This window comes from Magallana gigas, chromosome 6 (assembly GCF_963853765.1).
Source record: "Magallana gigas chromosome 6, xbMagGiga1.1, whole genome shotgun sequence".
Taxonomy (NCBI): Eukaryota; Metazoa; Mollusca; class Bivalvia; order Ostreida; family Ostreidae; genus Magallana; species Magallana gigas.
Window position 1 is genome coordinate 39,888,948 of NC_088858.1, and position 21,837 is coordinate 39,910,784.

The window sequence follows — 21,837 nt, forward strand, 5'->3', positions numbered from 1 at the left end:
AGGCATACTATGTCACGTACACATAACACATTCTTATCATTTCAAGAAATCTATTTGCAGTCTCTGATTCATCCTAAAATACTACTTGTTTACTACGAAACACAGCTTTTCAACCGAAGAATGTCATTATTTTTTTTCTTTATTTTTTGAGGCATATTTTCCAGCTTCCGATAGATAATGTTACTCCATTCATAAAATATGTTTACTACGCCTAAACAAAAATTTCGAGAAGTTTTGAAACTTACGTAATTCATTGAGATATGTTTAATCATACTTATCTTTTCTTCAAATGTGTTTTTATGTTAGCGTCGAATGCTCCCTTTTTGGTAAGAGACCCTTTGCAGTGCTTCCTTCCGCCATGTAAATTGTTGGGGAGGCAGGAAATTCCTTCTTGTTTGTGGGTGACAAAAAGTGACTAAACCTTCAGTATATATAAAACACAAGATACATCTCAGAAATCAGAACACTCGCAGACGACAGTTCAAAAAGAAACAAACAGCCAGAAAGAAAACTTACAGTCTGAAAGGAAACTAACAGTTCGAAAGGAAACATACATCGGTTTTTGAAACTTACGTTATTTGACAACCATGAAAGTCTACGCAGCCTTATTAATTGTAGGTGTTTTTGGATTATTTATTTACTAGACTAAGTGCTTATTCATTTTATTTTAACGTTGGTCTTTATCGTTTATTTTTTTAACCTTGACAATCTTTAATTTTTTTAGAAATGTAATCTAACGTAATTTCATAGGTAACCAACTTCAGGTTAAACTTATTTTTTGCTGGCAGGGTAGTTAAAAGTTAAAATATAAAATTAATACAAAATAATAAATCCACAGAAAAAAATTTACATTGATTGTTCTTTGAATTTCAGATAGCCTTTGGATCGGCCTTGACAACGTCTAGTCCCCTAAAAGGTAAGACCTGTCAGATTTATCGCTATTTGTCTAAAGGTATTAGCTTTCTAGATAACGATAATCCAAAATCATTACAAGATTGTGCTATCAGTTCAATATCCTTAAAAATCAATCGAAACAAATCGAAATAAGCCTGACATTTTTGACTCGGAAATATTTTCATAACACCGAGATATAATACAGATTTCGTTATTCTCGATTGAAAAGAAACGCCACTGTTTCCAGTTATATCCGAGAGATTCATTAGGAAAAATATATCAAAAGAGACTAACATCAAAATGCAAGGACGAATTCATAATTAAACAAAAGCCAAAGAAAAATCCATATAAGCATGTATTTTCGAACTGGTCATTTTGAAATCGTAGTATGGGTTAAAACGTAATTTTAAAAAAGAGAAAGAACGAAATAAGAATTCAAGTAAGCAAGCAACTTAGCGCAATTGTTCTTAAGACTTAAACTTTGATATATTATTCTATGTTATTCTAGATTTCGGTATAACAGAATGTCAAGACAGCATGGCAGATGTTGTCTTTGTCCTGGATTCCTCCGCTAGTATTTGGGAGCCTGATTTTAACAGACAGGTGGATTTTGTTAAGAACATCGTCAAGCAGTTCAAAATTGGACCAAACAACACGCAAGTAGGAATCGTAACATTTGGCCAATACAACACGCTTCGGTTTCATCTTAAGAAATACCATGACAGCGAAGAGCTACAGAGAGCTATTGGTTGGATCCGCTTCAAACCTGGTAGAACAACCAATACCGGAGGTGCTATCAAATATATGTCCAATGAAATGTTCTCAGAGAAAAATGGCGCCAGAGAAAATTTCCCTAAAGTAGCCGTTGTCATTACGGATGGAAAATCTACCGAGACGAAAAAAACCATCGAGGCCGCACGAGTTGCGCGTGAAATGGGGATTCATTTGTTTGCCATAGGTGTGGGAAAGAAATATGACAGAAATGAATTAGAAAAAATTGCCAACAAACCATCTGATGAATATGTTTTCACGGTTGACAACTACAGTGCTTTGAAAAACATCCTGAACGTATTTGCAGTCAAAACTTGCCAAGGTATGCTATAACCTACAGACTGTCTCCTATTTAGTCATTCTACATTAAATTTTGTGATTAATCAATTATGTGGTTGTGAGTTTGTTCTGTAAGAATTGTTTCTTTTTCTTTCAGTGACAACAACACCGAAACCGACAACCACAACGACAATAGCCACAACAACCACCACAGTACCTACCACTACCACCACAGAACCTACCACTACCACCACAGATCCTACCACTACCACCACAGAGCCTACAACTACCACTTTTTCTTACAGAATTGGGGAGCAGAGTGATCATCCCTTCGTTAAAGGTATGCTTCCTTAAATAGAATAGAATACTTTGCAAATGGTTTAAAGCATTTTCTCACGCTGTAAATAATTCATATTTCTTCCTAATATTTACGTATGTGCTTTTGTTTATTTTCCAATAAAATCCTTTATTTTAGCATGCAATGGAAAACCAGCGGATGTGTACTTCGTAATGGACTCCTCAAGGAGCATCGGGTCCAGCAACTACCAGAAACAGAAGATGTTTGTCAGCAAACTCCTGAGTGCCTTTGACATTTCAAACTCCAACACTAGAATCGGGGTTGTGACGTACAGCAATGACGTCAAGGTTGACATTCCTCTTGGTTCTATCTCAACACTCCCGGAACTTCAGAAAGCTGTTAACAATCTCCCGTACCATGCAAGAGGTACCAACACGGGAGATGCCATACATTTCGTAAGAAAAGTCGGATTCGTCAAAGGCGTTGCTAGACCGGAAGTAGCCCATATAATGATCGTTCTTACTGATGGCCTCTCGATGGATTCCGAGAAAACACGCAGAGAGTCTTCTCTGGCTCACGATGCTGGAATCTATGTGTTTGCCATTGGAATTGGCAAAGGGGTCGACACAGTAGAACTCGGTGCCATTGCCAGCAACCCGGACAAAAATTTCCTTTTCCATGTCGAGAATTTTGATGCCCTAAGTTCCATCAGAACACTGCTCGCCACAAGAACTTGTGAAGTGTTGCCAAAAGACGAAGCAGTTTCAACCAGTGGTAAGAATCTAAAAGCAAATTATATCGATGCATTTCACTTGATAAGAATGTCCAATCCTCGTAATAGTTATTAAATCATATCAGTAGTAACTAATGATTTCTTTCTTCATTTCAGTTGTACCACTACCGAAATATGGACTAATGGACATCGTTTTTGTTTACGATGTATTCGGAATTGGAGCCCAGAAGACTCTTATCATCAACAAATTCATCTCGTCCATCGTAAGAAGGATAACTATTGGAATGGGAGACATCTGGGTTGGTCGTCTGATTGCGGATTGTCCGGATATGACGCAAAATGGTCTGGTTCCGGTAACATCCTGGAATGATAACTCCAAGATTACGTTCCCGGGACTAGGAAGCCTCATTGAGAAACTGGATGTCTTCTTTGACAGTAATGGCGGCCGATACAACGCGCGGCGTACAGTGGTTGTGTTTGTGGATGAGCAGGAACAGAACGTAATGGACGTGGTCTCCAAGCTCCACTCTCTCCAAAACATGAACGTCATCACCATCATCCTGGGGGAGGAGGAGAAATACATCCTGGAGGAGACCAGCACCAGGAAGTATTTCTATGTTCCCAGTTACAACGAACTTCTCCAGTTCACGTTTCCGTGTTTGAAACAGCTTTGTTTCTGTGATTCCGTGTAATCCTGTGTTCATTAACTTAACACTGTAAAACTGTGATATTACATTCCGATATTTTTTTCTTTCTTTTTTGTAAATTATTACTTTATTTTAAAAATGTCTATTGTGTTCTATGATATACAATATGTTCGTTCACTTTTTATACAGTTTACAAATGAATGTTGTTATATATACATTAATATACACTTTATATTTATTTTTAGCTTTTTCAATAAAAAATAAGAAACAAAATATCTTTCAGTTTTCTTGTCGTTAACCCAAAATGATTTAAAATACATTTAATATCTGCAGGTACTTCGATTGTTTCTTGGCAATGGTTATCATGATCGGTATCTTCAAATTCATCTTTTTATAACTAATACGTATATATATACAGATAAAATAATTCAATGCATGTATTGCTTTAAGTAAACTACCTGTATTTATATTATGTATTAAAATACTGGTCTTGAAAAAAAAGAGTTAAATGTTAGAAATACAGGTCTTTATCCCTACCTCCATAACCTTGTGACACGTCGCCAAGGTCTCTATTAGTGATGCACAAACTGATTGGGATGCTTCTGACTCAATAACAGTCATTTAGCATCGGTCAAATTTCTACTATATAATATGCAACAAGATATGCAGTTTCTTTAACCGAGGTGAATTTAACAATTCTGATTGATCTAAAGCATTGGCGGATCCAGAGGGGGGGTTCCGGGGGTCGGAACCCCCCCTTTCTCTGGGATATATGATTTTTTTTTAAATTTGCAATGCCTATTTAAAGGTTACTTTCCCATTTATAATATAAATACTGTAATTATCTCAAAGAAATGCTTTTAAAATTGCTTATTTACATAATTTCTTACAATAAACCGTAATTTACATGTATTTCTTATATGATAAAACCCTTATGATTTTTTATCGAAAAAAGTACTCCCCTCCGGCATCCTGTGTTCACTTCCATGAGTAAACATGTGGAAAATAAATAAAAAAAGTACATAAACTTTAAGGAGAAGTATCGCTAAAAACACAGATACATAATAACATCTAGAATATGTATTTTCTGCTCTATTTCTCCAAAAAAAAATCGATTATGGTTCATACAGTTTTGAACTAACAATCCATCGAGTAAAACGACGTTCAAGTACGAGTACAAGCATTCGTTTTACTTAAAAATGCTGCTTTCAAAGGTAATGTTTAGTTAATTAACTAATAGAAAAGTTTTACTCCGTTTCATTCGAAAAATACAAAGGAAATTACATGACCCGCTTATGCGGGTTATGCTATTTTCTGGAATGCTAGCTTCCTCCATACCCACATGAAACACAAAAGAAAGCCCTTCTTTGTTTCCAAGAAAAGGAAATTATGTCACAAAAATACCGTGTAAGGGATTTAAACCATTATGAAATGCACAACTTTTCAAAACTTTCCTGAATATGATCGCATCTATAGTTCTGTACTAGTCAGGCACGTAGCATCGTTTTGAAAGTAGGGGGGGGGGGGGGTTGGCTCATCCAAAAAATCTTGACAAAGAAAAAAATAAAATCTAAAGTGTCCCAAAATCTTCAAAATCGTAATCCGGGGAGGGGGGATGGGGGGGGGGGCTAGCGTAGTATATAACTTCAATTTCACTACTCATTTCCTTCTTTTTATATTAATTTTTTACATACTTCAAAGAAAGTGGGGGGGGGGGGGGCAACTCCAAGATAATTCAATTTTTTATATGTAAATTTTAAAAAATTGGTTGCTGCGAGAAAAATCCCCCCCCCCCGATGCTACGTGCCTGCTAGTAACGGATGATGTGGTGCACCTTTTATGGGGGCAGACTGGGACTACTAAATGCTATTGCTTGTACAATTGCATTACACATATCCCATCTATTCAGCAGATAAACTATCCCCATTTTTTGTCATATCCTATCATTTAAACCTTTATTTAAGAAAGCAATCGATAGAAATCCAAATCGATAGATAATTCAGAATTTAAACATCAAAGACATTAAAAATTACCAAAAAATTCATAATAGCTTGTCGTAATTAGTCTGAATTATATTTTTGTTTCTTAGTGTTTCTTTCTCTTAAGCATAGACGCACGTTCTCATTGCTGGAGACTTGGGGTTTTTTTAAGGCCAGAAATTATGCAAGTGTTCCTTACCTAATCCAAAACGCTCAATAATGCAGTGCACTCTGATATAAAAAAAGATATGAAAAAGACATTGACGAGATAAATGTATATTAAATTTACGCACGGAAAACGTTCAAAATGCCTTGTTTATTGACAAATAATGGATTTTGCACCTATTGATTTTCATCAATTGGAACCCCCCCTTTTCCAAATTGCTGGATCCGCCTCTGTAAAGTACATTGAATTTATACGTCTTTTAAAGAAAATGGGTGGATAAGGCGTGTAAAGTACCTATGTAAGGACGGATAACATACGAAAATTTAAAATATCAGCAAAATTTATTATTTTCAAAAACATCATTCAAAGCAATGTATATTTAATGTAACATCGGTTTGTAATACTTAAGAATGTTCAATATTTGCAGTGTGTTGATTTAAACTGGCGTATGCGTATCAAAACCTCCAAATAGTGTCCTTTTTTAGAACGTCAATGCCTTTTCTTATAGAGTGGGTCTGTACTCCATATTTTTGTCATAGTCTAAATAAGGTCTAATGGAAAAAAAACCCGATTTCAATTAACAAAAACGTAGAGATATGATCCACTCTACATTAGAAATACTATTTCGTATTTCAGCAATTGAACGTTGTTAGAAAAATAATACTAAGTCCGTTAATTCGAGGCCAAAGTCATACATAGCATTTTAACAACACCTTCTGTTGTGACTGAATTGGCTCAGTGGTTAGAGCCCCAGACATTAGGTCACCTTAGATGACTAGGATTTAAGGTTAGTGGGTTCTATATCACCAAAACTTGAGGCAAAAAATTTTTCTAATACGATTCTTACAACATTCAAAACTGAATATAATCAGAAATTGCGCTTTTGCAAACTTGTGTAATAACATTATTAAATAGAAATAGATTTGGAAAAATGAAATTTGAAATAGCATTTTACGACTAAACCAAATCTTAATTATTATGAGCCCGACATAAACCAAAGTCGGGAGTAATTATCTAGTCGATCAGATGAACTTTGAAATCTGCACTTGAAACTTTTTTTTTAAGGAAAAAATCATTTTCTCTAAGTATACACGTACGGTAAGCTAGAATTTTTATGGCATATTCAAAATACGGGAAATCCGGTTTTTTATCAAGGGATTTGTGAGAAAATAACTTGCATCAAAATGATCTATTTAAAAAATGTACTTTTCTAATAGCTTTCAATAATTTTTATCATTCAAATTATTTTTTAAATTCCAAAGGTTATACAATGTAATCTTTGTTTTTTGATAAACCCTTTAACATGTTTAAAACCACACTAAAATTTTAGTGATCAAACTTACGATCTACTGATTAGATTTGAAACATGATAGTAATGAATGAAATATTAGTACCTTAAAGAAAAATTCGAATCTTTTGTTTGCTTTTTTTTTGGGGGGGGGGGGGCTTAAACTTGATACAATCCTCACTAACCCTCCCCCTATTCTCTTTTGAGAAGTGGACAGGCATAGCCTACATCCACATGGATGTAGGCTATGCCTGTCCACTTCTCAAAAGAGAATAACCCTCTCCCCCCCCCCCCCCCTCCGGAAAAAAATTTTGGATTCATAAATGGTGTTCGATTATGTCCGAAATGAATTTTATTTCATAAATAGCATTCAGTGTCTCTTATAAATAGTTGTAGTGGTTGATCAAAAAGTTTCGCCTTTTTCAATCGTTAATCCGGAATTTTCACGTCTTGTCTCTTTTATTAGATCATTACCATAAGATCCTGTGTTGATTTTCTAGAGAATCTAGGTATCTTTTTTGTTGTTGAAATTTTAGATGACATTCATGCATAAGTTATGGAATCAAAAGTTCAGCAACGTTCAAAGGAATGGTTTCAAATTCGTAAATCTGTGTTCCTAACATCATCAAAGTTTGGAGATGCTCTTGGTGTTGGGATGGGAAAGCCGTATGATTTCTTTCTCTCTCTAATTTCTGAAGATACTGACGAAGAGGAGGAGGAAGAGGAAGAAGTAGAGTCCTCCAATACAAAGCATGGACTTACTATGGAGGAGATCATCCTGGAATGCTATCAATTGCTGACAGGACACAAAACCCGCGATTCTGGGTTTTGGATGTCTAAAGACAGGATTCTTCAAGATTTGATTGGAACTTCTCCCGATGCCGTTGTTGTTGATGACGAAAATAAAGACATTGGACTTTGTGAATTCAAGGCGCCCATTTTTAGAATGTACAAGAAAGAAAATTCAGTACATGGTAATATTTTAAATGTATTAGTGAAATCTTCTTGTTATAGTGTAGTATTACTTGAGATTCATTTTGCATTATTTTATTTATAAAGGTATTCCAAGACACTACATGGCCCAAATTCAAGGACAGCTTGCCATAACTGGATTACCGTGGTGCAATTTTTTAGCTGTGTGTAAAAATACTAAAGAAATAATGCTTAAGAAAGTGTATTTTCATTCAGAGTACTGGGACAATGTAGTGAAAATTCTCAAGCAGTTTTGTTATGCTCTTCAGGTAAGTAGCCGGATTCCCTGGCACCAGCATTCTTCAGGTCAATATTCAGTCTCAAGTCTGCGATTAGCACATGTATTTCTATTTCGGTTTTGAGTTGAGATGAACTGAGGGATTTGAATGTGTTGGTGACAGTGGAACCTGTCATGATATTGTAAATTCAAAAACATAGATCCAATTCCTCATCACAATGCAACACAAAGAGAGAAATAATATGTAAACTTGGTAATTTGAATCTAGGTATCACTATAGTATTAGCTCAGCAACATAACGTGAACCTTTGTTTTACTGCAGTGTTTTACTGTTAATAATTACAAATGTACATATACTGGGAGTAATCCTTTTTTGTAGGATGCAAAATTAAGAAAAGAATTGGGATATGACCCGTTGGATTTTGAAGGAGCAAGAAAACTACAAACTTGGCCGGTACAGATTGATTACCTGCCAGGCGAGCTGTCAATTCAAGTTGAAGATATTCTCCAAATAGATAAACGTGGCCGATTTAGTGGACCATCCAGAGTTTGGTTGTCGTTTGACTTCCTTGTTGGACAGTCATATTCTTTACCCCAAAGGTTAAAAGGATATGCAGACAAGATGATTCTGGATGTGGATGAACAAATTAGTTGTAAAAAAAGGAAGACTGAAGAAGGAGAAGGAAACAGTCAAAAGACATTTACATCCAATGGACATTCATGAGAGTTCTTCTTCAAAATAATTTTTGATAGAAAATGCGACAAATTTTCATTTTACTCAACTACTTGCTTAGGATTCATACGTTATTGTATTACTTTCACATTGTGTATTGATGTTCAAGCATCTTTAAAAACTGTTATATTTAATTAATAAATAAAGTGCTTTAATTATTTGAAGAAGACTTTGTCATTCTGCATTTACTTAAGCATGTACAACTAGACATCAATCTAACAGTTTATATTATAATATAACACGTAACAGTAATCCATGATAAGCTATACGATATGTTTACAGAATAGCTTATTGCAAAGAAGATTTACAAGTTTTATAATTTTATTCAAATTGGCATGTACATGTACTTGTTATACATACATTGTTTAATTGTACATGTATGTATTACAAATACATAATATCAATGTACATTGTACATTATTATCTTGCATACCATTAACATGATTGAAGTCTGTTTCTTAATGACAACCGTTCTTGTAAACATGTTCCTTGTGTAAAAATTATGGCTTTTTTGTTTCTTATATTTCTGATAAACAGATACATGAATTTGGATGATCACCTCAACAATGATCAATATACAGAAAAGAAACGTAAACAACCCTTTCAAAATGACTTGATGATTTTATTTTGTGATCTTTAATTTACATACAATATAGAGACAAACATTTCATCACACAGTGATTAAAGTGACAAATTTGGAATTTATCGCCTGTAACGATAACGCTTGAAATGAAACCAGAGCTGGAAAATGTTATTCTGAAACTGACACCGAAATCCATGTTTATAAGAGTACTCCCATTCCCTGTGGACAATCTTGAATGCAATGTCCTGAAAAGTTAAAGTTTATGAAAATAATGACATACTTTATATACTACATGTACACATGTATGTGTACATGTACCTCATCTAATCTTACACAAGAATGTCCTGATTAAAATTTTGATTGCTTTATGAAAATATAAACAATATTTCAATTATACTTTGTATGTTTTGGATAAATTAAAAAAAATATTGTGTCATTTATTTGTCAAATTTGTATAGGAGAACCAGTTAAAAATCAAAATGAAGAAATAGACCATACATTAATATTTTATTGACATGTCCTCTGTTTTGACACAGTCATGTTAGCATATGATAATAGAATCTAGGTAGTAATGTTGTTTTAAGAAAGTATATAGAGTATTTACTAAATATTCCAAATTTTCATATTCTTAAAAAAAAATCTATTTTTATATAAATCAAAACCAATTTAAGATTTGATAATAAATCTTACTTCATAAGGTGGTCCGGCATGGAATTTTAGGATAGCAAAATCTTTGTTGCCTTCAATTGGAGTCTACAGATAAAGGTTATTTTTTTTAAATAATTTAATTTACATTTTAAAGATTGAACATTAATTAACTTTCCCAGTAAATAATTCTTTTTCATTTTATCAAGAATTTTTTAATAACCTACATGTACATTGGTATCCAAGATAAGAAATAATCTTTTTTCACAATAATTATAAGTTCTGAGAAAAGAAAGATGACTCACTAAAGTGTATTCTGGGGTATCTGTCTTGTCAATCAAATCAGGATAAAAAATCTGGAAAGGGACAAAAGAATGCATTAGTATCACTGAGATGATCAGATGCAGTGGTCTAAAGTAATATACAGTCTCAACACACTTTGGTCTGATTTATAACGTGATTCAGCTTTTTAATTTGAGTATATACACAGCTCTCTTTCTTAGGAAGCTCATCATCTTGAAGATAGTCTCAAGCAAGTTGCTGGAAGATGCTACATGTACCTGAATATGTGTGCATACTTTTATAAATCCAAGGTACACCTTTTAGAACAAACATACGACTTACATTGAATTTGTATCCCTGCACAATTTTGGGTGGTGGATTATCGATGTCGTAATGGGTCTGGTTGTACTTGTTCCACTCGAACCCAGTGTGTACTCGATTGAAGAATCGTGGTTTGCGGGGTCGGTACTTGTCTGACCACAGAAACTTCTGGTGTTCAGTCGGAACCTCCACGCTAAACGTCGCCTCATCATCATTCATTCCCTCCCTGGCCTTCTTTTCAAACTCTGTTTCTCCATCCAGCTGGAAAACACAATACCATAAAATTTTATTTTACCAATACAGTACAACTCGGTTATAGCGAAGTCCTAGGGACCAATGGAATTACTTCGCTATATCCGTAGTTTGTTTTATCCGTATAACGAATTCGTAATAATATCTGTAGCGAACTCACTATATACGTTTTCTTTCACCAGACTATAATTTTTGCAAATTGAGGCTTAAGACATTACTTTGATACCTTTTTTTAATTGGATTGTGAATTGAAAAAATTATATGAAAATAAATTCATTCAAACTATTTTGTTAAATGGTAGTGCACACTTTTTCAAACTGTAAAGAAATTCGCTATAAAAGTGTCAAATTTTGTTATTATTCACCGCTACGTTCGCTATATCTGTAAATTCATTATATCCTTATTCATTATGACCATAAAATTTTTCAAAGATTTGTTAAGAATTTTACCAGGAACTCAAAGAAACTTCACTCTATCCGAGAATTCGCTATATTCGTGTTCGTACTAAACGAGTTTTACTGTAATTACATACATGTAGTTTTAAGAATAAGTTACACGTTTCACTACTATGTATAATTATCTGCAGATAAAATGACTCCTTTATCAGGCATGTAGCATCGTTCCTCAAAATGGAGGGGTCAGACAAAATGCAGTGGGTCAAATATGGCTTGTTAAGTATTTTTCTGTAGTAAATATAAGAAAAAAGTTGCATTTTTATTAAAAAGTGGAGGGGCCATCCCCCCCCCCCCCACCTTGCCCTGTGTCCTTTCCCCTCCCCATCCCACTTCATCATCACTATGGGCTGTTTATACATGCACTAAAGATATTTATATTTTCTTGTTTGTGTTAATAATCAATCGTAGAATGCAAAATCCTAGGAGGTGAGTCCTTACCCTGACTCGTCCTGTGGACAACACTTGCTGCCGGGCCAGCTCCAGTTTCCTCATGTCATCCGTGGGGTCATACACGACAGAATCAATCTCCAGATCAGCCTGCCTCAGGAGTTTGGGGGAATACCCCCCAGTGTCATAGTCCACATAGGCCTGGTCCTCCAAGTCTTCCTCAGTAATCAAGGCTTCATCACTGAAACATAAAACATACTGCTAATAACATTTTGTCTGCAAATAGAGTCATATTCCTGATACTTCATGAGTATAAAAAAATGAATATGAATTAATCTGTACTTTTCAGGTACCAGGTATACAAAACTGTCTGAAGATTTAGTGTTCAGTTTGCTTACCAAAAATTACAGATTGGGTTACAATTGCATTTTGAAAGCAAAAGTCTTTGTTAAGAGCAAACTACCTGTTGAGTAATATGTGTGTCTATATGCAAAAACAATATGTATTTACACTGTATATTTAAACATATGTAGGTTTTTAATGTTTTAAAGGTACAAAAGAATTACTCTTCGTCTTCTTCTGCTTCAACACTAGGCCCCGCCTGATCTCCATCTTCCTCTGCTTCTACATTTATTGCACTGGTGGATGGCCCGGGGGAAGGCTGCTTCTCTCTGCTATCAGCAGGTGCTGGTGACTGGTTCTTGCTCCTAGGGGGTGCTGGAGACAGTCTCCCGAGAGCTGAGGGGGCGGGGGAGTTCCTCCTGTCAGGGGTGCTATTGTTGCTACTCCCCCGAGACAGCCCAGCAGGGAACAATGGACCTGAGTCAATACCTTGCTACAAATATCCACCAAAAATACATACAGTAATATTTCAGACAATGTTAAATTGTTTTATCAACTGGGAGGGTAGAATTAATTTTCAAGAATTTTTCTTATCAACAGATTTTCAAGCCAAACTCTCTTATTGTTTAGTGCCAATTTAATGGCATTAAAATCAAAAGGAATGTTACTTAGATTTAATAAAATACCAACCTCCTGTTTTAATTTGAAAAGTTTCAGCTTCAGGTTTTCTTGATGCCTCTCACTTAACCTTGTTCTGGCCATGTGTGCTTTCAGCTGCTGAAGTAATGACTCCCAGTAACCTATAAAGTATCAACAACATTGTAACTTCGATATTGTACAGTTATGTAGATCCCTCTAATGTTAATGGTTCTAAGAGAATCTGTTTATCAATATTACCTCTAATTCTATCACAGACTTTTTATCCAAAATGTTGGTTTGGTTTTTTTTTGGGGTTTTTTTCGAAATTGACATATCGTCATATATATATTGTATCATTATATTTACTACAATTCTACAATTCTAAATACAAGTTATGAAGTACAATGTATTCTATTTGAAGGATAAGACAGCTAGAACTACACTTCCAAACCTTCATTAGTATTTTGGTAAATCAAAAGTTTGATAATTTTTGCTGCTTTGAATAAACATTTCTCATGATCAGTAAGTGACATTCTTCCGTTTTTGTTATGATGTCATCTCATCCACTGACCTACATCCACTCCTTCTCCACCCTGTAACTTCTTCTTTATCTGTTCCTCCAGTAACAACAGCTGATTTGTCGTTTTTCCTTTGAAGATGGACTGAACTTCATGACTGACCGATTCATTGATTCTCTCCCTTCTATCCTGAAAGTCTACAATACAAAGCATCTGAAAACCACTCATTTTCTCTTCTCTTTTTTTTAAATAAAAGAATATGGTAAATGTATTTCCTTTTTAACATGTACATGTATAAATCAAAAGTTATTTTTTGGACTTTACATAAAGTTAGGGAGAATTTATCTCTAAGTTTCTTTGGAGAATTTGATTTGTCAAAAATAAACCATTGTTAACAGCACAGAACCAAACAATTCTTGCAACTTGGAAAATTTTTCATTATGTCAGTTACACGCATGAGAATAAATGAAATTATTTATTACAAGAGTTAAGAAACAAGACTGCAGGGAAACATATTTGTACCTCTCTGGCTTGAGTCCAGTTTCCTCAACTGGGAGAGCTCATCATTGGCAATGGTAATGATATCTCTCCAGTACTCTACATTTTTGCCTTGTTCCAGTTCCAGGTAGACTTTGATATCTTCTAGTAAATCTTCCAAGTCAGCTATTGTCAATCCCTATCAAAAAAGAAATTTTCCACATTTGGCACTCTGATGTGTACATGCATGTGTTACTTATTAGGAGAAAGAAAATAAATCCAATGCTCAACTCCATGGAAATTCATATTACACTCGCACTCACGATACATTGTACATGTAATCATGTTTGTGAAATTATCATATATGGCCTATGCTGGTAAATTGGTGATACAGTATCACCGAGGAAAAGTTTTTAAATACACTGGTCAAACAAATAATCAACAACACAAATCTCAGTTATTCTGAAAAATTCACTAGTCTGCATAGCTTAGCAAAATCATTCAGCTAAGCCATTTTTTCATAATGAGGACATTTTTAAGTTGACTTACATAGAGGTATGTGTATGGCTCATGCATTTCTACAGCAAGATCATCTTCCTCTGAACTGATGTACTTGGCCAATAAGTCAATTGGTTTGGCTGAAAAACAAACCATCATTTTATTCTTATTAATCACCAGGAACCATGTTTACATACAGTTGAACTTTGATATCTCCACCACTGATATCTCGAATACATTCAATATGTTGAAGTTTTTAAGTACCGGTACCAACCATTTATTTTAAAGTATTTTACCCTTGATATCTCAAATACCGTACTCAGATATCTCTCAGTTTTCAAACAGTCCCATCTAATTCGCGATAACAAAGTTTGACTGTAACATATATAATAAACGGTATCATAAAACCATGTTTTGTAATATTTTGCAGAGTAAATATTCCAAAATACATCAAAATATGGAAAGAAATCAAAAGTTCAAAATTATATAGACAGATGTTCCTATGATGCATGCTATTCACAGCATAATTCAGACTTTAATAAATTGATGTAACTTGTAATATGAAAGCTAATGCTACCTCTTCCATCTTGAATACGAATCTGTGACCGGAGTTTTGCTTGGTTCAGATGAAACTGAAATGAACATTAAATACAAAACATAGAATTTCATATGAATTGCAAACACAAGTACAAAATGTATATAAAAGAACTGCATTTGATATTTGTAAATCAATGTTAATCATAATCAATCTTTTAAAGATAAATTTTGCTGAAAAAAAATTGATCTCTGGTCAACCCTGTACAAATTTTGTTTACTTGGATGGACGAACATAATGATTAATTACCAATGCAATGTACTTAAACTTAATTATTTGTAATAATTGATGATCTTACATAATCTTCCTGTTTTTCCCATTCTCTGTAGTACTCAGATTCTTTTTCTCTCTGCATAAGCTCCTGTGAAATTAAACACTAAATGTAAGTGACTGTTACAATTGATCATCTACGATTCCAAAATGATAATCATTTAACATCCTGGCTTCCAAAATAAAAATGGCATTCAATCAAAAACAGATATTATGTCTTAGTTAAAAAAAACTGAAATGCATTGCACAAATTGTTTTGTTTTTTAATTTAAACCAGTATATACATATCTCATATACTTACTCTTTCTTGATCCCTCTCTTCCATTTGTCTTTCTCTCTCTAATCTCCTTTTCTTGACTTTTTCCAACTCTCTCTGCAAATTTTCAAAAAATAGTGTATGCTTAAAATTCAAATTAGCTGTCTTAAATAATACCCCAAAAAATTAATTACATAGGAATCAAAATACCAACCAAACAAGAGGCCCAGGGGCCACATCGCTCACCTGAGCAACAATTGCCTTAATTCTGATCAAATTAGCATTACAGTATCAAAATATCTTGACAACTAAGTACAGTAGATCTTGCTAAAAAAAAATAGAAAATCTGCCAATTTTTATCCACCTCTTTTTTTTGGTAAATACCAAGCCCCTTTTGTTGTTGTACCTGTAAGAAGATTTTTCTCTATTCCAATTTACCCCCCCCCCCCCCCTCCATTTCGTGGCCCCCCTTTTCTCTAGGGAATCATGGTTTCATCAAACTTAAATCTGCATAACCTGTGCTTTCACACTAAGTACCGAGTTTTGGACCGAAAACTTTCCCAAAATATTTTTAAAGATTTTTCTCTATATATTCCTATGTAAAAATTCAAACCGCCATCACGGCCCAGCCCTATCACTAGGGACTGTGATTTTGCAAACTTGAATTTACACTATCCGAGGATGCCTCTACACAAGTTTAGGCTTGTCTGGCCAAATAGTCTTTAAAAAGAAGATATTAAAGATTTTCTCTATATATTCCTATGTAAAAATTCATCCCCCATTGTGGCCTCACCATACCCCATGACTATTATTTAAACAAACTTGAATCTTTACGATCTTGGGATGCTTCCACTTAAATTTGGGCTTTCCTGGCCTTATAGTTTTGAGAAGAAGATTTTTAAAGATTTTCTCTATATATAAAAATTTATCCCCCATTGTGGCCCCGCCCTACCCCCAGGGACCATGATTTGAACAAACTTGAATCTACATTATCTGAGGATGGTTACAATTTGAGCTTCCTTGGCCATAAAGTTTTGAAAAGAAATTTTTTTAAAGATTTTCTCTATATATTCCTGTATAAAAATTTATCCCCTAATTGTGGCCCCACCCTACCCCTGGGGACCATGATTTGAACAAACTTGAATCTACACTATCTGAGGATGCTTCCACTCAAATTTAAGCTTTTCTGGCCCGATAGTTTTTGAGAAGAAGATTTTTTTAAAAAAATTTCGATATATTCCTATGTAAAACTCTTGTGGCCCCACCCTATCCCCGGGGACCATAATTTGAACAAACTTGAATCTACACTACCTGAGGATGCTTCCATTTTAATTTGAGCTTTTCTGGCCCGATAGTTTTTTAGAAGAAGATTTTTAAAGATTTTGTCTATATATTTCTATGTAAAACTTGATCCCCTAATTGTGGCCCCACCCTAGCCCCGGAGACCATGATTTGAACAAACTTGAATCTACACTACCTGAGGAAGCTTCCACTTTTATTTGAGCTTTTCTGGCCTCATAATATTTTAGAAGATTTTTAAAGATTTTCTCTATATATTCCTATGTAAAACTTGATCCCCCCATTGTGGCCCCACCCTACCCCTGGGGACCATGATTTGAACAAACTTGAATCTACACTACCTGAGGAAGCTTCCACTTTGATTTGAGCTTCTCTGGCCAAATAATTTTTTAGAAGAAGATTTTTAAAGATTTTCTCTATATATTCCTATGTAAAACTTGATCCCCCCATTGTGGCCCCACCCTACCCCCGGGGACCATGATTTGAACAAACTTGAATCTACACTATCTGAGGAGGCTCCCATTTTAATTTGAGCTTTTCTGGCCTGATAGTTTTTTAGAAGAAGATTTTTAAGGATTTTGTCTATATATTTCTATGTAAAACTTGATCCCCCCATTGTGGCCCCTCCCTACCCCTGGGGACCATGATTTGAACAAACTTGAATCTACACTACCTGAGGATGCCTCCACACAAGTTTGAGCTTTTCAGGCCGAATAGTTTTTGAGAAGAAGATTTTTGAAAAATACCAACAAATTTTCAATAATTCTCAATTATCTCCCCTTTAAAGAGGGCGTGGCCCTTCATTTGAACAAACTTGAATCCCCTTCACCTAGTGGTGCTTTGTGCCAAATTTGGTTGAAATCTGCCCAGTGGTTCTTGAGAAGAAGATGAAAATGTGAAAAGTTTACAACGCCAACGCCGACGACAACGACAACGACAACGCCGACAGACAACGGACAAATTGTGATCAGAAAAGCTCACTTGAGCCTTTGGCTCAGGTGAGCTAAAAAGAGATGTTTTGAGATGTTTGTTGATACATGTATCAGTTTCAATATCAAGGAAAAATGACAGATATAAATTGTAAGTTACATGTACATACATTAGGGGTTGGTAGATTCAAGAAATCTATCATGATAATTATGAAATAGGTAATCTAATTTTTAAAAACAATGACCAAAAATATCAGAAATCATATTATTGTGAAAATTGTAAATTTGGTTGTTTACATAAATAGGCACAATATCTGTAAGCCAGTGCTCACTAGTAATACCCCCCACTCTGATATGAATAAACAAAGTAAGCACAGCTGACATTTAACAGAAAGTTGACTTTGTCACTTCTGATTGGTACTAAAATAGATCCCACTAAAAAGCATGCCTAAACAAACATTCGTGATTAGTAGTTGCTGAGATATCTTTGATGAAAATTTGAAAATCTATGGTAATTAGGCTAAAAATAAACAAAGTTGTCATTTTACAGAGAGTTGGCATCCAATTGGTACAAAAATGTAACCCACCATATGGCATGCCTAAACAAAGAATGTGTTCAAATTTTAAGCACCTGCAATGAATAGTTGCTGAAAAAAATGCAACAGAAATTTTTGTTACAGACAGACCGACAGACCCACAAGGGTAAAACAGTATACCCCTTCTCCTTCTGAGCAGGGGTATAATAAACACATAGAATGTCCAAGTACATATATTTTGAGTAAATGATTATTAACATATTAATTTTATCGTCCTAGGTGTGCAGTTCTTTCACATTCAAATTTGACCTACCCTACTCTCCTCCAGTTTCATTTTCTGATGCCTATGTATTTCCTCCTCATTCAGATGCTTCTTCCCTTCTTTTTCCATTTTCTTGCCCCAAACAAATGTGTTTAAAAGACTTTCATCCCCGAAAGGATTATCTGAATTTGTGTACCCCTAAAACAACACAAAAGTTTCTCATAAATATAATTTGGATCATGGGAAGTACTCTTGTATAGTTATAATGTGCTCATGAATTCTAGTTTCTTGAACAATAAAATATAGATAATATACCAAATAATCTTTATCCCAGCCCATTTTCTCCTTACGCCTTCTCTCTTTGGCTTCTTTCTTTGCCAATCTTCTAGCACGTTTTTCCTCTGGTGTTTCCATTTGTTTCAGTAACTCTTTTTCTTTCCTAATTTGTATAAAATACATGTACATGTATTGATATTATGTGTCACTGAAAAGCGTACATATAAATAACTTACAAGAGCTGGATGACTGGGGCCATTTTTAGACTTTATTGGTATCTTTAATAAGAAAAGAACTCTACATGAAGCTATAAGAAAAAATTCAAATTTTAAAGCAAAATTATATGAAATTTTTCTTTGCTTAATAATACAGTAAAACTCGTATAGTATGAACATGCATATAGCAAAATCTCGAATATAGCGAAGTTTTTTTGAGTCCCAAGTTAATTCTTTACAAATCTTTGCAAATTGTTACGGTTATAACAAATTCAGATACAAAAAATATACGAGTATAGCGAACTGATTTTGAGTCCAGTAGAGGTGAATAATAACAGAATTGAACACTTTTATAAGAAATTTCTTTACTGTTTAAAGTTTGCATTACCAATTAACATGATAGTTTGAATGATTTTATTTTCACATAAATATTTCAATTCACAATCCGATTATTAAAGGTATCAAAAGAATGTATTTTCAATCTAAGCCTCAACTAGCAAAACTGTAGTCTGGTGAAAGAAGACATTTATGTCGTGAATTCGCTACAGTTATTTTGACAAATCCGTTATACCAAAATAACGAATTACTGATATAACAAAGTATATCCATCAGACCCTAGGACTATACTATAACCAAGTTTTACTGTAGTTCACAGCTTAAAAATCATAGTTAAAAATTTAAGATACCGGTAGATCATTTGACTAATTTGTTGACAATCCAGCCTCCTTAAGGAAAATTATCAAATCTTTGGCCACTTTAAAAAAAAAAAATCATTTTTTCTTTCAATTGAGAATATTTATTGGACTGTTGTAATTCTAATCATGGTTTTGAACAACTTAAAGGTTTGAAACATTTTAAAAGAAAATCAATGGCGAAGCGAACAGCATGGTTTCTTTTGCTCATTATATTCTTTATACCACTTTATAGCGCGAAGCGAGCTCTACCGGCAAGGCGTGTGTGAATAGAAAATTCGGACTAGTAGCACATTCATTCAACAGATTTTTTGGGCGTAAGTAAATCAGACCAGTAATGCATTGTTGCAATCACTTTAAAAGAGGAGATAGAGTGCAATGAACATTTATATTAAAATCTTATTATTCAACAACAATGTATTTGAGATTGAAATATTGTTCTACCTATAAATAAGACCTAAGAAAAAAAATGGTTTGTTTCCGGTTTCCCGACCGACCCTAGCTTTTACCCCCCGACTCAAAACTTTTTTAAAAGGATTTTTGATGGAAAATCGTTTATTTCCCTTTTTATCCGATTTGGAAAAAAATTACTCAACATTTTGGTCACAAAAACGCTTGAAGCAGTTAGATCTTTTCAAATTAGTGTAACTCAAACATTTTGTTTCAAAATGGCTGTATGTTTCCATGTGTTGTAGATTTTACTAATGCCCTCATCGCTGGCAGAGGAAGTACCTGATATATAATATCATTTTTGTGTTTTCTTAAGACCAGCTTAATAGTCAGGAATGATATTAAAAGTATTTCTCATTTAATACCACTCAGCAGTGTCAGTATCTAACCGGCATGTATGGATACTGCAATATTAAAGGAAAAAAATATTTGAAAAAATAAAAAAAAATTCCGACCGACTGACCCTACTTTTTTTCAGCATGAAACCTGAAACAAACCATTTTTTTTCTTAGGCCTAAATAAATAAATAACAAATCTTATAAACTATGAATAATGTAAATTTACTGAAAAAAATAGGTATGTTTTTTTTTTATTTGGCAATCAAATTTATTTATGTTGTTAATTTTATTTTTATTTGATCACATGCTGCACTCGTCCCAACGGTTGCACCGTAAAACATATTATTCTCAAATGGATTGAAAAACCTGTGGGATAGTGAGATGATTAAAACATCTCACAACTTACTTTCTTTCTTCTTTACTTTTTATAATTTTCTCAATTTTTTCTTTTTCAATGTTTTTAATTCGAGATGACCCTCCATCGTAATCTGACTCAGATGAAGAACTCGAGGGTGATCGTCGCCTTTTACTTTTGTGTGAACTCTTGGATGACCCTTTATACTTGTCCTTTTTTCTCGAGTCTGAGCGAGATCTTGATCTTTCCCTGATCACTGGTGATCTAGATCGTGATTTACGTCGTCTGGTTGGGGACCTGGAGTAGGATCTGTACCTCCGCAGTGATTTCCCTCTTGAGGAATCAGACTCTGAATCACTGTCTGATCTATCACAGAAAGAATAAGACAAGAAATACAACAAATGAAAAGATTTTCAACTGTTCTAATACAAGCATAAATCGTCTACTCTAAGATTCCAAATGATCAAAATATAAATAATCTTTCAGAAAGCCAGTTTCATAATTCTTGAATTTAAATACCTTCGCTTTTTATCCTTTTTATGGCGGTGTTTATCTTTAGATTTCTTTTTGTTGCCCATTTTCACACTTTTTCTTCAAATTCGTAGATCAATCGTACATACAGGAACTTTGAGATAGAATACTAAAATTAAAACTTAAACTGGTGCACTACTTTTTCCCGGTTCTGAATAACGGAAAACGATCTTTTAAAAAATTAACCCCACGGTGATTAGGAAGCTAATCCAGGAATTTTCGTTTGGAGATTTCGGCATCTTATGATCAGAGGTAGAGTGTCTTAGAACTGCCGTGGGTCAAGGGCGAGGTCATTGCGAGGACCCATGCAGGAGCTCTTAGAGATGTTAAAAATATCATATATGCACAGGCACTTGTTTCTGAGAAAAAAAATTACCCTATAGTATCATTATACTATAGGGTAATTTTTTTTTTAGAAACCAAGTGCCTGTGCATA

General features: G+C 34.2%; 3 protein-coding genes across 3 annotated transcripts; 2 read left to right on the forward strand and 1 right to left on the reverse strand.

Annotated features, from left to right (window-relative positions):
- Window positions 1-453: 453 nt before the first annotated feature.
- On the forward strand, window positions 454-3,895 carry LOC105338579 (cartilage matrix protein). Its single transcript, XM_011443766.4, has 6 exons — window positions 454-614; window positions 874-916; window positions 1,403-1,987; window positions 2,102-2,284; window positions 2,420-3,016; window positions 3,132-3,895. Exons 1-6 carry the CDS (start codon window positions 588-590, stop codon window positions 3,665-3,667), a joined length of 1,971 nt encoding a protein of 656 aa, XP_011442068.3. The 5' UTR covers window positions 454-587; the 3' UTR covers window positions 3,668-3,895.
- A 3,641-nt stretch (window positions 3,896-7,536) lies between these two features.
- On the forward strand, window positions 7,537-8,998 carry LOC105338587 (uncharacterized). Its single transcript, XM_011443779.4, has 3 exons — window positions 7,537-8,029; window positions 8,115-8,296; window positions 8,645-8,998. The coding sequence occupies exons 1-3, from the start codon at window positions 7,612-7,614 to the stop codon at window positions 8,987-8,989; spliced, it is 945 nt and encodes a 314-aa protein (XP_011442081.3). The 5' UTR covers window positions 7,537-7,611; the 3' UTR covers window positions 8,990-8,998.
- Window positions 8,999-9,599: 601 nt separating this feature from the next.
- LOC105338595 (splicing factor Cactin) lies at window positions 9,600-21,574 on the reverse strand. Its single transcript, XM_011443791.4, has 17 exons — window positions 21,390-21,574; window positions 20,922-21,236; window positions 18,860-18,983; window positions 18,596-18,742; window positions 15,564-15,635; window positions 15,291-15,353; window positions 14,975-15,029; window positions 14,449-14,537; window positions 13,945-14,098; window positions 13,476-13,619; window positions 12,956-13,065; window positions 12,490-12,758; window positions 11,975-12,164; window positions 10,851-11,090; window positions 10,532-10,582; window positions 10,272-10,334; window positions 9,600-9,826 (listed from the first exon to the last, which is right to left on the reverse strand). The coding sequence occupies exons 1-17, from the start codon at window positions 21,446-21,448 to the stop codon at window positions 9,701-9,703; spliced, it is 2,271 nt and encodes a 756-aa protein (XP_011442093.3). The 5' UTR covers window positions 21,449-21,574; the 3' UTR covers window positions 9,600-9,700.
- Window positions 21,575-21,837: the final 263 nt, after the last annotated feature.

Coding starts and splice junctions, on each gene's coding strand:
- LOC105338595 (XM_011443791.4), bottom strand. CDS start 21,448: ATGGGCAACAAAAAGAAATCTAAAGATAAACACCGCCATAAAAAGGAT. Junction 18,984..20,921: donor AAAAGTAAAGAAGAAAGAAA/GTAAGTTGTGAG, acceptor TATACAAATTAG/GAAAGAAAAAGAGTTACTGA. Junction 18,743..18,859: donor GCTGGGATAAAGATTATTTG/GTATATTATCTA, acceptor GTGTTGTTTTAG/GGGTACACAAATTCAGATAA.
- LOC105338579 (XM_011443766.4), top strand. CDS start 588: ATGAAAGTCTACGCAGCCTTATTAATT. Junction 917..1,402: donor AACGTCTAGTCCCCTAAAAG/GTAAGACCTGTC, acceptor ATGTTATTCTAG/ATTTCGGTATAACAGAATGT. Junction 1,988..2,101: donor TGCAGTCAAAACTTGCCAAG/GTATGCTATAAC, acceptor TTTTTCTTTCAG/TGACAACAACACCGAAACCG.
- LOC105338587 (XM_011443779.4), top strand. CDS start 7,612: ATGGAATCAAAAGTTCAGCAACGTTCAAAGGAATGGTTTCAAATTCGT. Junction 8,030..8,114: donor GAAAGAAAATTCAGTACATG/GTAATATTTTAA, acceptor TTATTTATAAAG/GTATTCCAAGACACTACATG. Junction 8,297..8,644: donor AGTTTTGTTATGCTCTTCAG/GTAAGTAGCCGG, acceptor CCTTTTTTGTAG/GATGCAAAATTAAGAAAAGA.